Source organism: Cladophialophora bantiana (genome assembly GCF_000835475.1).
Source record: "Cladophialophora bantiana CBS 173.52 unplaced genomic scaffold supercont1.8, whole genome shotgun sequence".
Classification (NCBI taxonomy): Eukaryota; Fungi; Ascomycota; class Eurotiomycetes; order Chaetothyriales; family Herpotrichiellaceae; genus Cladophialophora; species Cladophialophora bantiana.
Window position 1 is genome coordinate 920,889 of NW_015971582.1, and position 11,175 is coordinate 932,063.

Genomic DNA, 11,175 nt, shown 5'->3' on the forward strand with positions numbered 1-11,175 from the left:
TATTCATTGCTCATTCCTTTGCCGCCGTCGACCGAGCTAAGGCTCTCGTTCTCTTCCAAATGGCACAGCGCCGACCACCACCAGTTTTCTCGCAGATCGGGGAGACCTCGCATCCGCATTCTGGTGTTGCTTGGGCTCCGGCGGCCTTCTTGCCCTCGGCCTTGGTCGGGAGTTCTTTGGCTTACCCTCAGCGTCGTAGGAACGTTGTCGATTCACCTCACGTATGACTTGCTCTGGGTTCGAGCCGCCCTTGCATGCATCTGCAAACTGTTCGGTCTCGCACAACAGAATTCGGAGAAGGTGCTCTGAAGTTGACATGAGACTTGTGCTGGAAGAGCGAGGCGAGACCGTCTTCGATAGGTACGTGAACGAGCTGCCTGACATAGTGAACGAAGCTTTGACCGAACCCGGAAATACATTCCCTGGTCTATTAATTACCTCCTGTTCTCGGGTTGGGACAACCATCTGATTTGACAAACGGGACCAAGCTTGGCCGAGATGGAACTCGAATCTAAGACTGACTTGCTCTGATACCGAGCGAACCCTAAATGTCGGAGCCTTGGCACGCCCACCGCCCTTTATAGTTCATTTTTGTACTACATCCTACCTGAGACCCGTGATTCCTTTCCCTCGAAGGTTGCAGAACCAGTCGTAGCTGCCGGCGAGCAAAGTCTGTTGGGCGCAATGATTGAGTGTTGAAAGCTTGCAAGTTTCGGTAGGGATGATCAGAGACAGTGCGAAATATCCAGGAGAACTCTTTTGTATGAAGATTCTTCGGAGCCGTAAACAGCATTCAGTTTACCCTACGAACCCAAGCCGCCAAGTGCGAGAAGTGCGGGAAGCTCAAGCACGAGGAATAAATGGAGCAGGCTCCAGTACCGTATCTCGGTTTTGTATATACGATGATGCAATGTCATAGCGTGAAGACCAGGCCGATCGTTTGCCTGAGCAAGAAATAATCAAGAATCGAGTCTGGAGTGTGAGATCCCATGCTGGTGGACCTGTCTCACTGCCCATCATTCAACTTTGATTCGGATGTGCCGCCATGAAGGACAAGCAGGTTGGAATTTAGAAACGCTCTCCAATATGAATTGGTGATCCGCCCAAGCAAGAATAACTCCTCAGTCTTTCATACTCGATAGGGCATTCAAGAATTGAATTCTATATTTATTTCTCCTTCACTGTCCTAGAAGGACTTCTCATGAATGCAGTCTAAACCCTTGGCTTCGTGCATCGTCAAAATTAAAAATCAATCGCTTGAACGCGTTGCAGAGATCCTCCCCGTCTATTTAATCTATGTCTATATTCTATGTCTATTTCAGCTTTGCCGTGAATCATTACCTAGAACCCTAACACTCGAAGTCCCACATGTCCAAGAACTCGTCCATACCATTCTCTTGCCCAGTAGCATCGTCTTCACTCTCATCTGCGGCAGCAAAGATCTTCTTGGGAATCTTGTACTCCACGACGGGTGGCTTCTTTTCCTTCTTCTTGAACTCGCTCTCTAGCAGTGTGGCATAGCCGTGATCGAGGAAGTCCTCGAGATTGTACTGTTGCTTTGTGAATTGCTCGGAGATGATTCGAGCGATGCTCGCAACCGTGGGGTGATAATGTGACTGGCATGTCTCGAGTTCCCATAGCGAGGAGTCGATGGCATTGGTAAGTTGCGGATTAGGCTCGTTCGGGTCATAGGGGTCGTTGCCAAGGTTATGCTTGAACTTCGTGTAAGGAGGGTATGGATTGCGGTGGATCATGAAGGTCGTAGTGGGGTGCTGTTTGAGAAGGTTGTAAATGAAGGGAATGATGGCCACGATGGCGGATGGAGGGGCAAAGAGGCACAGCCGTGAAAGACGCTTGATGAAGCTCGCAATTGTTGCTGCCGGCAAGTGGTTTGTCGGAGACAGGAAGGTGTCGAGATGCCGCAGTACCCGACTGCGATATTTGCTGTGTAGAAGATCTCGGTCAAGCAGTGCGTAGAGTCGAGGGTAAAAGGAGGGGTAGTCGAGGTTCTTTGTGGTGATGAGATGGAAGAGGCCGGTGAGAGCTGGCACTGCAAGGCTCAAATCCCTGGTGTTGAGACTGTCGGTGAAGAAGTCCATAAGGATTTCTGGACGGCGGAGGCTGTTGATGGCCTCGGGCGACTGAAGCTGCTTGAGCAATTGCTTACGCTGCGGCGCCGTCATGGGAGCCGCGATTTGAGCAGCGTACGAATCCATGGCGGTTGAGGAAGGCATGGTGGGCAAACTGCCGAAAGACAGTGAAGGTGGGTGGGAGAAATAGAGAGCAATGGAGAGCAGATGCTCCCAAAGTCCAAGAGAGAGAATCACCCCTCCTCGATGCCTAATGTGCTCGCTGTCCTCAATCTCCTAATTTGTATTTGGCAGGCGGCTTCCAGGCTTCCAGGCTTGGTGGCCCCTCGCCTCGAAACAAACATTTTCTGATGGCGCCAATGTATGCCAAGCACTAGGCTAATTACAGAATAGCGCGCCCAGACCTCAAATGCAAGCTCTCATCCAAACTTCAACGTCAGGAGGAGCTTCGGGTCGAACTTGTTCAGGCTACGAACATCACAACAATGGCGTCTCGACTGGCAAGGAGTGCGGCTGGTGAGTGTCTTATACTGACTGGAGCTCAGCATGGGTAAAGGCAGAGCTGACAACGAAATCTCAGGAGCCAGCAAACTCCGCCCATTGACTTCTCTTCCGATCCGCGCCCTCCCATCGCTCGCTGCTAGCACACCCTTGACCTCCGTCCGTCATCAGTCCTCCTCGAACGTGCCCTCGCAAGACCCCAAAAAGACTGCTCAATCCATTGTCGATGCCCTTCCCGGGTCCTCTCTCGCCAGCAAGACCGCCATCCTCTCCGCCGGCGCTGGAATCTCCATCTGGGCAATTAGCAATGAGCTCTACGTTGTGAATGAGGAGAGCGTCATCGCCTTTTGTCTGTTGTCTGTCTTTTACGGTATCTTTAAATATACCGGCCCCATGTACAAGGACTGGGCGGACGGACAGGTGCAGAAGATCAAGGACTTGTTGAACGAGGCCAGGATAAATCACGCCAGTGCCATTAAAGAGCGAATCGAGGACGTCAAGCCCTTGAGCAACGTGGTAGAGATTACGAAGCAGCTGTTTGATGTTTCAAAGGTAAGCCATTGAAGGGAGAAATCTCCCTTGGACCCAGTTGCTGACGGTTCGTGTTCCAGGAAACCGCCAGACTCGAGGCCCAGGCTTTCGAACTCGAGCAAAAAACCGCCCTGGCCGCTGAAGCCAAGAACGTCCTGGACAGCTGGGTCCGTTACGAGGGTCAGGTCAAGCAGCGGCAACAGAAGGAATTGGCCGATAGCATCATCGCCAAGGTCACCAAAGAGCTTGAAAACCCCAAGGTTTTGCAGCAGATTTTGAACCAGTCAGTGGCGGACGTTGAGAAGTTGGTTGCTAGCAAGAGCCAGTAGATTCAGAAGGGGAATGATCCGACTTGGCTAGGGAGACCAGATGGGTGGGTGATGGGGAGAATGAAGCGGAATGTCTAAGGCGTGGACATGGCCTGATGTGCTTTGGAGGGGAAGACGGTGGAATGGCATTCATTGTTGTACATAAAATAGCTCTCTTTAGAAATTTCCGGGGAAAAGAGCACGTCGAATCCACCCACGTTTTTCCAGGTGTCGTTCCATGGTCAAACAAAACACCGGTTCAATGCCTTTCCATGGACCATGTCAAACCACCAGATACTTCTCCGTGACTTCTCTGGCCATCTCCGGGTTCCCACTCAAAGCGTACATCGTCTGAACGGCATATGCCGCTTCCATGGTAAAATCCGTGCACCTCACGTCCTTCATAGTATCCTTGCCCTGGTCCCCTCTATCAGCGGTTTCCGGCGCCGAAGAAGAAGTGGAGGCAGCAGGGACGACGGCGAGCGAAAGCATCTCCTCATATGCCCGCACAGCGAGATCGGACAGGCTGAGCATATGCCAGCATCGTGCGCGATTAAATGCGATCTCTCGCTCGGCCAACATCAACTCCAGACGGTCCCGATCCACGCCGTCTGCCGAACCCGCCACCATCACCGTATTATCTGCGTCGTCGTCGTTGTCGTCGTCACCATTGCGCTTGCGCCGCCATTCTTTTTGTAGCAACTTGTGTCGTCCCGCCCAATGTCTCCTCGCCTCGGCGTACTCTTCAAAGAATGCCCATCCCTGCAACAAACTCATATGACGGTTCTCGCTGTGCTTCTTTAGCACTTCGTGCATGTAGCTCAGAGAGATGCTGAGCAGCACCACCGGGTTTTCCGGGTCGAGAGAGAGCGCGCGGAAAAAGTACGAGAGGGCACTGGCAAACGCGCCGCCTGCGTAGAGGACATGGCCGTAGAGCGTGAGGAGTGCGATATTCATTTCCTCCGGCTTCGTGATATCTTGGTGCGGGTGCTGCTGGCGCTGCTGGCCCTGAATGTCCTTCTGGGCAGGAACCGGCGTCTCCTCGTTGTCGTCTCTACTACGGACAGTGTGTTCCGTCCCACCCTGGCGCATGAATTCTGGGACTGGCCCATAGCCTTCGGGGGCATAATCCATCGGCAGATTTGCATCCATTTGCACAATCTGCTTGAAGAGGAACTGGTGGGTACTGCGATTGCGAAACAATACACCAGGACGAGAGTATACTAGATTCATGGCAGCAAAGAGGCGATAGGCATCAGAGTTGAATTGAAAAGTTCGCAGAAACCATCGCAGCACCACGTTGGAAAGGGTCCTTTCATCTTGCAGGGCAAGAGTGCAGGCGAGATAGGTGACATATATCTGTAGGAGAGCTTGCGGGTCTTGGTTCCAGACCACACAATCCAAGGCTGCATTAACGACGGTGTAGCACCGATGCTCAGCGTCTAGGTCAGCAGTTTGGGCGAGTAGAAGAGCATACTCAAGGAAAACATCCAGCCAGTTTGAGAAGGCGATCTCGCGGTATTCGGTAGGCATGGACGATTCGACGGAAGGGATGGGAAAGTCCCGATCCACTTCCACGCCATTTTGTCCGCTTCCTTGCTCTCTCTCCTCCCATCTCTGGCGCGAGCCGGCGTTGGCAGCTCCCCGGTAAAAGCTGTCTACTGCTTGGTTTCGATCCTTGGAATAAAACAGGCGATTGCTTCGGAAATCGGTGATGAGGGAGTCGGCACAGTCCATCCAGGTATTCCTTGCAATTTCGTCGCCGGTTCTCATGGCTTCTGTGTCATAGACCAGGTCGCTATAGAGTCGGTTGATCATTTCAGTGCGATGAGTCTCTCGTTCCTCTTGCGTCATTCGTTTAGTTCCGGGTTTGGGTTGAGCCCGCGAGCGAGGTGGTTGGCGATCCTTCCTCCTTCGTGCCACGTTCCGAGCCGTCTGTCTGGCGATCTCGCGATCCATTGTCGGCGACATTCCCTCTCTGTCCTCTAAGTAATCATCTTCCAACTCTCCTTCTGTCTCGTCTTGTCCGTGGATCGACTCTCTCGGTGGCATCACCATTGCCTTCCTTGTCTTGGATTTCATTTTCATCCTTCTGAGTTTGGCCTCGATACGCTCAACTGGTGTGCCACCAACAGCTTTGCCAGGAAGGTTGAATGCTTCCTTGAGAGCCTTTTCTGCTTCCTCACGAGCTAGTCGCTGTTCTTTTCGCTCATACTTGCGTCGATCCGTCTTGGGAAGTAAGCTATCGGCAACACGGACCGCCTCCCGAGCGGTCTCCATTGCCTTCTCTTTGTCGCCGAATTCGGCGTAGAGCTTCGACAGTTGAGTCCTTGCCTCAACGCATTTCTCATCTCCAGCCTTGGCTTCCTCATAACACTCGACTGCTTGTAGCTTGTCGCCACAAATGTAAGAGCTAGCTGCGATGCCTAACCAAAACTCTGTGTAAGAATATGCGTTGGTGTCCTTCAGAGCTTCATAATAACGCAGCGCCTGATTGTGTTCCTTAGCTTCCTGCAAGGCTTGGGCAACCTCGAGGAACAAATCCGGGTATTCATAAATGCTTGCACCTTCGTCCCTGGCTTCGGGTTCAAGCCATTCAAAATGCCCCAGTGCCTCATCCAGCATATCCGAGCCCTGCCTAAGCCGAAGTATTCCCAGTCTGACTCGAAGCTCCAAGGGAAGTCCAGGGCCGTAGGCATCGGTGGAGTATCTGCCAGGCACAAATTCAGGCACGAGCACTCGTCGAGGTTCGTCTTCCGAATCAAACTCGCGGTCATCATCGGTGAAATGATCCCAGTAGTCTTCTCGTTCTCGTCCCAGAAGCCAGCGTGCTAACTGTTTCAAAGTTTTTAGAGCGTTCGCGATGGCTAGGTCAGGAGGTTCTTCCAAGGCAAGAATTTGAGCATAGACGAGAATGTCGGCCCAGGTGAAAGACTCTTCACCCTCAAAACCGTTCTCGCGGTAGTAATTTAGGGTGTCCTCGTAGACTTGTTTTGCTCTTGCCAGATCTCTTGTTTCAATGCATATCTCTGCAATCTGCCTCAGGACGCTGGAATTCCGAGGCATGCTTTCGAGAATAGTCTCCAAGTCTTTCATAGCTTTGCTGTAATTTTGAAGCTCTTTGCTGACGGCAGCTCGCTGAAAGCGAGCTTCTAAATTCTCCCGGTCAGTGTGGATGATTCGGGCATAACAGTAACTGGCTTGTTGCAAAGCAGTCTCGCGTTTGCCTTTGGACCGTTGGAGACAAGCGTTGGCTGCTTGAATCCATACTTCTGGATCTGTTGGGATGGTGTGAGCACCGCTAAAGAGGGCGGCGATGGCCTTTTCGTCTTCATCTCGAGAAAAGTATATCTCAGAGAGCAGGGCATGAGCAGAATGGATTTCGGGATTGACCGCGATAGCCTGTAAGACTAGGTCAAGGGCCTTCTCCGTGTCATGATCGTCGATAAAGGCGACCATGGCCTGGCTGTAGAGATCATTGAATTCGGGGCCGGGGTCGAGGGCTTGTCGAGGGCCAATTTTCATGCCTTTGCTCCAACCACCCCGAGGCCCTGTCCCTTTCTTGCGTCGCTTCCTGGGTTGGTTACCTGACAGCGGCAACTTTGCACGGCCTCTTTTCCGTGATTTACTGAGCGTGAGACCGCCGCCTTCAGCCGCACCTATGGACAGTCCTAGGATTTCATGGTCGTCGACAGACGTGTCACTGTCCTCCTCAACAGGAGTTCTCTCCGCTTCCGGAAGTTGTTTGTCATTCTGACTCGAGTGGTCATACTGAGCGATGTCGACATGGTGCAACGCCCCGGAGGGAAATGGAATGAAGTTCGAAGGGCCATCCTGTCCTGGGTTTGCCGAAAACTGGTCAATCAGTTGACGGTGTGACGCACTTTGTAGCTGACTCAAAGGTTGCCCCGGATAGTAGGGAGGATTCAGAACATATGCTTCAGAGGCGAGCAGGGGTTGAGAGAAAGCAAAGCTCTGGTTTGCTGACGACGCCGGAGGTTGCAGGAAGGATGCAGGGTTGTGGAAAACCACTCGTCTAGCAGACAAGTTGTGATACAGTGACGCTGGATTTGGCTGCGATGGCTGCGATGGCTGCGATGGCTGAGATGATGGACGCGGAGGCAGTCCACGAAGAGGGTTCGCAAGGCTCGGCACAGAGTCCTCGAACACCGACGACGATGATGGCGCCAGCGGCCCGGAGGCAGGCCGTGGTGTTCCGTCTAGTGCGGTCGGAAACAGCTCGGCCATCCAGGGATCTGGCGGTGCGGCAGACGAGGAGACATGGCCTGAGTTGAGGTTGTTCATCTCGCATGCCCATCGGTCGACTCATCAGCCTTGTTTGGTGGTGACGGGTTATTCTAACTTTTTTGCGGCAACAAAAGAATCAACTCCGTTGGCTAGTCTGGATTAACCCAATCGGGCAATTTTCTCCGAGCCCGCCACAACCAGGCAGAACCAGGGCGAATACTCGGTATTAATGCATACCACAAAGATAGAGGGGGGGCGAGGGGGGAATTGTTTGTCATGACTTCCCCATCCGGCATCATTGGTGCTTCAAGCACTTAGATCTGCACACAAACACCACCAAGACGGAGAGTCCAGCGACGACTCAGAGGCTCGAATGCACCTCGCCAGGGCATATGGAAGGTCCCTGCTTATGCAATGGCCGTATCGATGCGAAAAATGGCCGGGTGGGATCCCGGATGGTGCTCTTGCTACTATCTCCTCTTCATATCCGATGGCTTCTGGCCCGGTGGTGGCCCCTCCTCGTCACTAGCCCTCAAGAATATCATCATAGCTACATGAACCCCACCTCAAGAGTCTGCTCGCTCGTCTGCTCACTTGAAAAACAACAAGCACCCCACACCGGCATGTTGATGGCTTCTGCCCCCTGACCTTTCCACCCTTCTTCTGCTTTCTCACTCTTGACTGCACCTGTCGTGAAGAGCCAGCTTCCTACAACCCAATCCATCAAAATGGCTGCTGCCACTGCCGGAAAGGTGATATCCAATGCCCTCCAGAAGCTGAATCAATTCATGTACTGACTCCCCGAATTTACTAGACCATCACTTGCAAGGTAAACATTGACGACATCTTGTTCCCAACCGCAACCACACCTGACTCTGCGTAGGCTGCCGTCGCCTGGGAGGCCGGTAAGGACCTGACCATCGAAGACGTCGAAGTTGCTCCTCCCAAAGCCCACGAAGTCCGCATCCAGATCTACTACACCGGCGTTTGTCACACTGGTACGCTGAACGTGCTGTTGCGGGTAAGAATCGGGAACTGAAAGATGAGCCAGATGCATACACTCTTTCCGGGAAAGACCCCGAAGGCGCGTTCCCAATCATTCTCGGACACGAGGGCGCTGGTATCGTGGAATCGGTGGGTGAGGGTGTCACCTCGGTGAAGCCCGGAGATCATGTCGTTGCGCTCTAGTATGTCCTGTCTTCTCCTGCACAAGTCATGATCCTGACGGTGAGAAGCACTCCGGAGTGCGGCGAATGCAAGTTCTGCACATCTGGCAAGACCAACTTGTGCGGGAAGATTCGTGCTACCCAAGGCAGAGGTGTGATGCCCGATGGCACCTCGAGATTCAAGTGCAAAGGCAAAGACATTCTGCACTTCATGGGCACATCAACTTTCTCCCAGTACACCGTCGTCGCCGATATTTCCGTTGTAGCTATTACCGACAAGGCTCCCATGGACCGGACGTGCTTGCTCGGCTGTGGCATTACCACCGGCTACGGGGCGGCAGTGATAACTGCCAACGTCGAGGAAGGCTCCAACGTTGCCATTTTTGGCGCGGGCTGCGTTGGCCTTTCCGTCATTCAGGGTGCCGTGAAGAACAAGGCCGGCAAGATCATCGTTGTCGACGTCAACAACAAGAAGAAAGAATGGGCCGAAAAGTTTGGAGCCACCGACTTTGTCAATCCTACCGAGCTGAAAGGCCAGACTATCCAGGAGAAGTTGATTGAAATGACGGATGGTGGATGTGACTACACCTTTGACTGCACTGGTAACGTCCAAGTCATGAGAGCAGCTCTCGAGGCATGCCACAAGGGCTGGGGCCAGTCTATCATCATTGGTGTTGCCCCAGCTGGCGCCGAAATCTCCACGAGACCCTTCCAACTGGTCACTGTAAGTTCCTTGCCATCAAACTTGGGCCAATGGTGGCGCAGCCAGACTGACAAATGTTTGCAGGGTCGCGTCTGGCGAGGTTGTGCTTTTGGTGGTGTGAAGGGTCGAAGTCAACTCCCGGGACTCGTAAAGGACTATATGGATGGTAAACTCAAAGTCAAGTCCGTCTCTCTCCTTCCACCTTGTCCGGAAATTTTTCGTATTCTTATCTTTCTTCATACCGGTGTTCATTGCTAACGGTTGGCACAGCGAGTTCATTACGCATCGCCAGCCTCTTGACAAGATCAACGAAGCATTCCACGACATGCATGCTGGTGACTGCATCCGATGCGTGGTGGACATGGGTGCTAAGCAAGGGTGACTACACTCGGGGGAAAGTAAGCTCTGAAACCGGATGCAATTTCCAGAAACCAAAATCCGCGTCGCAGTATCAATGGTGGAAAAGACACTCTGAATGTTGTTGGCGCTGGGGAAAAGAAAATCATTTCTCGTGTATCCTGAGAGTCGAACATGTCGAAGCACCCTCTTTCAAAACACACCCAAGCCTAGCATGCTGTCTTTGTTTCTGTTTTCTGTTTTAACCGTCTCCTGGAGGCGTGTACCTCGTACACCCAAAGCTATCCTCTGGCATTTGTCCAGAGCTAGCTGCAAGGCTGTGCTCGAGTCAGGGATAGCGTGCATCCAAGGGCTCTTGGGCTGATGAGGCTCAACCATCCCACCAGTCCATGACCGACTTGTCCGTCTGCATCGGCAATTAATAGGTATGTTATCTTTCGCACGTTTCTTGATGCACCTTTCATTCTTGACTCACGGATTTATCAGTCCCCACTCATCAGTGTGGCTGGGCGCGGAAAAGGGGGATTCATGCACCTCTCGGATATAACGAGTTGAAGAACCTCCAGGCCGCCCGCATGGCTTCCCACTTCCGAGGCGGCATGTTGACTGCCACGCAGGACCAGCCTCTTGTCCTTGGCTTCGGCACTTGAAGATCAGCCCGGACGGCAGTCGCGAGCAACGTCATACAGTAGAGACAGGCGCAGCAATGAACTCGTACAGCATCCGCCTGGAACGCAGACGGATGCGAGATCTCTTCGGCCTGCGGGAACTGCAATATCCTCTTGTGTTTTATGGAGTGCCCTTGCCGACATGGTGCCTTTCAACCATTATTTCGTGATAAGTCTGGTACAAATATGTTTTTGATGCCCCTCGATCTCTGAGTCTGCTGTGCACAAAGAGGGTCGGGTCCGTCTCAGACAAGCAAGGTGCCTCCACGTGGCAGATCTTGCGCGGCTGCTTTTGACAAAGGGCCAAAACTAACGCCACGAGAGGCGAAGGTCCCGTAAGATTGGTTATCCAAGAGCGTGGAGGGATTTATTACGACAAGCAAGAGACCGAGCAGACACACCAGGGGGGCTTACTTGTAGTTGGTGGTTGCGCAAGCGCCGCAGCGACCGGCTCCCCGGAACCCCTCCTGTGCCCTAAAACCGGAGCATGACCATGCCGAAGTACTAATAGGCCTCACAGGTGGCCTTTCGCTGGCCTCTTGGTGGCTCCTTGAGAATGCCCTGGCCTGGTTCGGGGACTGTCCTTCAATTGCCATTGGTAAA

At 52.9% G+C, this 11,175-nt stretch overlaps 4 protein-coding genes across 4 annotated transcripts; 2 read left to right on the top strand and 2 right to left on the bottom strand.

Annotated features, from left to right (window-relative positions):
* Window positions 1-1,349: 1,349 nt before the first annotated feature.
* Z519_05985 (uncharacterized protein) lies at window positions 1,350-2,234 on the bottom strand (the record flags this gene model as incomplete). Its single annotated transcript, XM_016763725.1, has 1 exon — window positions 1,350-2,234. One exon carries the CDS (start codon window positions 2,232-2,234, stop codon window positions 1,350-1,352), a length of 885 nt encoding a protein of 294 aa, XP_016620049.1.
* Window positions 2,235-2,636: 402 nt separating this feature from the next.
* Window positions 2,637-3,451, top strand: Z519_05986 (uncharacterized protein; the record flags this gene model as incomplete). Its single annotated transcript, XM_016763726.1, has 2 exons — window positions 2,637-3,143; window positions 3,203-3,451. 2 exons carry the CDS (start codon window positions 2,637-2,639, stop codon window positions 3,449-3,451), a joined length of 756 nt encoding a protein of 251 aa, XP_016620050.1.
* A 261-nt stretch (window positions 3,452-3,712) lies between these two features.
* Window positions 3,713-7,735, bottom strand: Z519_05987 (uncharacterized protein; the record flags this gene model as incomplete). Its single annotated transcript, XM_016763727.1, has 1 exon — window positions 3,713-7,735. The coding sequence occupies one exon, from the start codon at window positions 7,733-7,735 to the stop codon at window positions 3,713-3,715; it is 4,023 nt and encodes a 1,340-aa protein (XP_016620051.1).
* Window positions 7,736-8,406: 671 nt separating this feature from the next.
* Window positions 8,407-9,929, top strand: Z519_05988 (S-(hydroxymethyl)glutathione dehydrogenase; the record flags this gene model as incomplete). Its single annotated transcript, XM_016763728.1, has 7 exons — window positions 8,407-8,430; window positions 8,493-8,507; window positions 8,562-8,676; window positions 8,730-8,865; window positions 8,914-9,568; window positions 9,632-9,729; window positions 9,818-9,929. 7 exons carry the CDS (start codon window positions 8,407-8,409, stop codon window positions 9,927-9,929), a joined length of 1,155 nt encoding a protein of 384 aa, XP_016620052.1.
* Window positions 9,930-11,175: the final 1,246 nt, after the last annotated feature.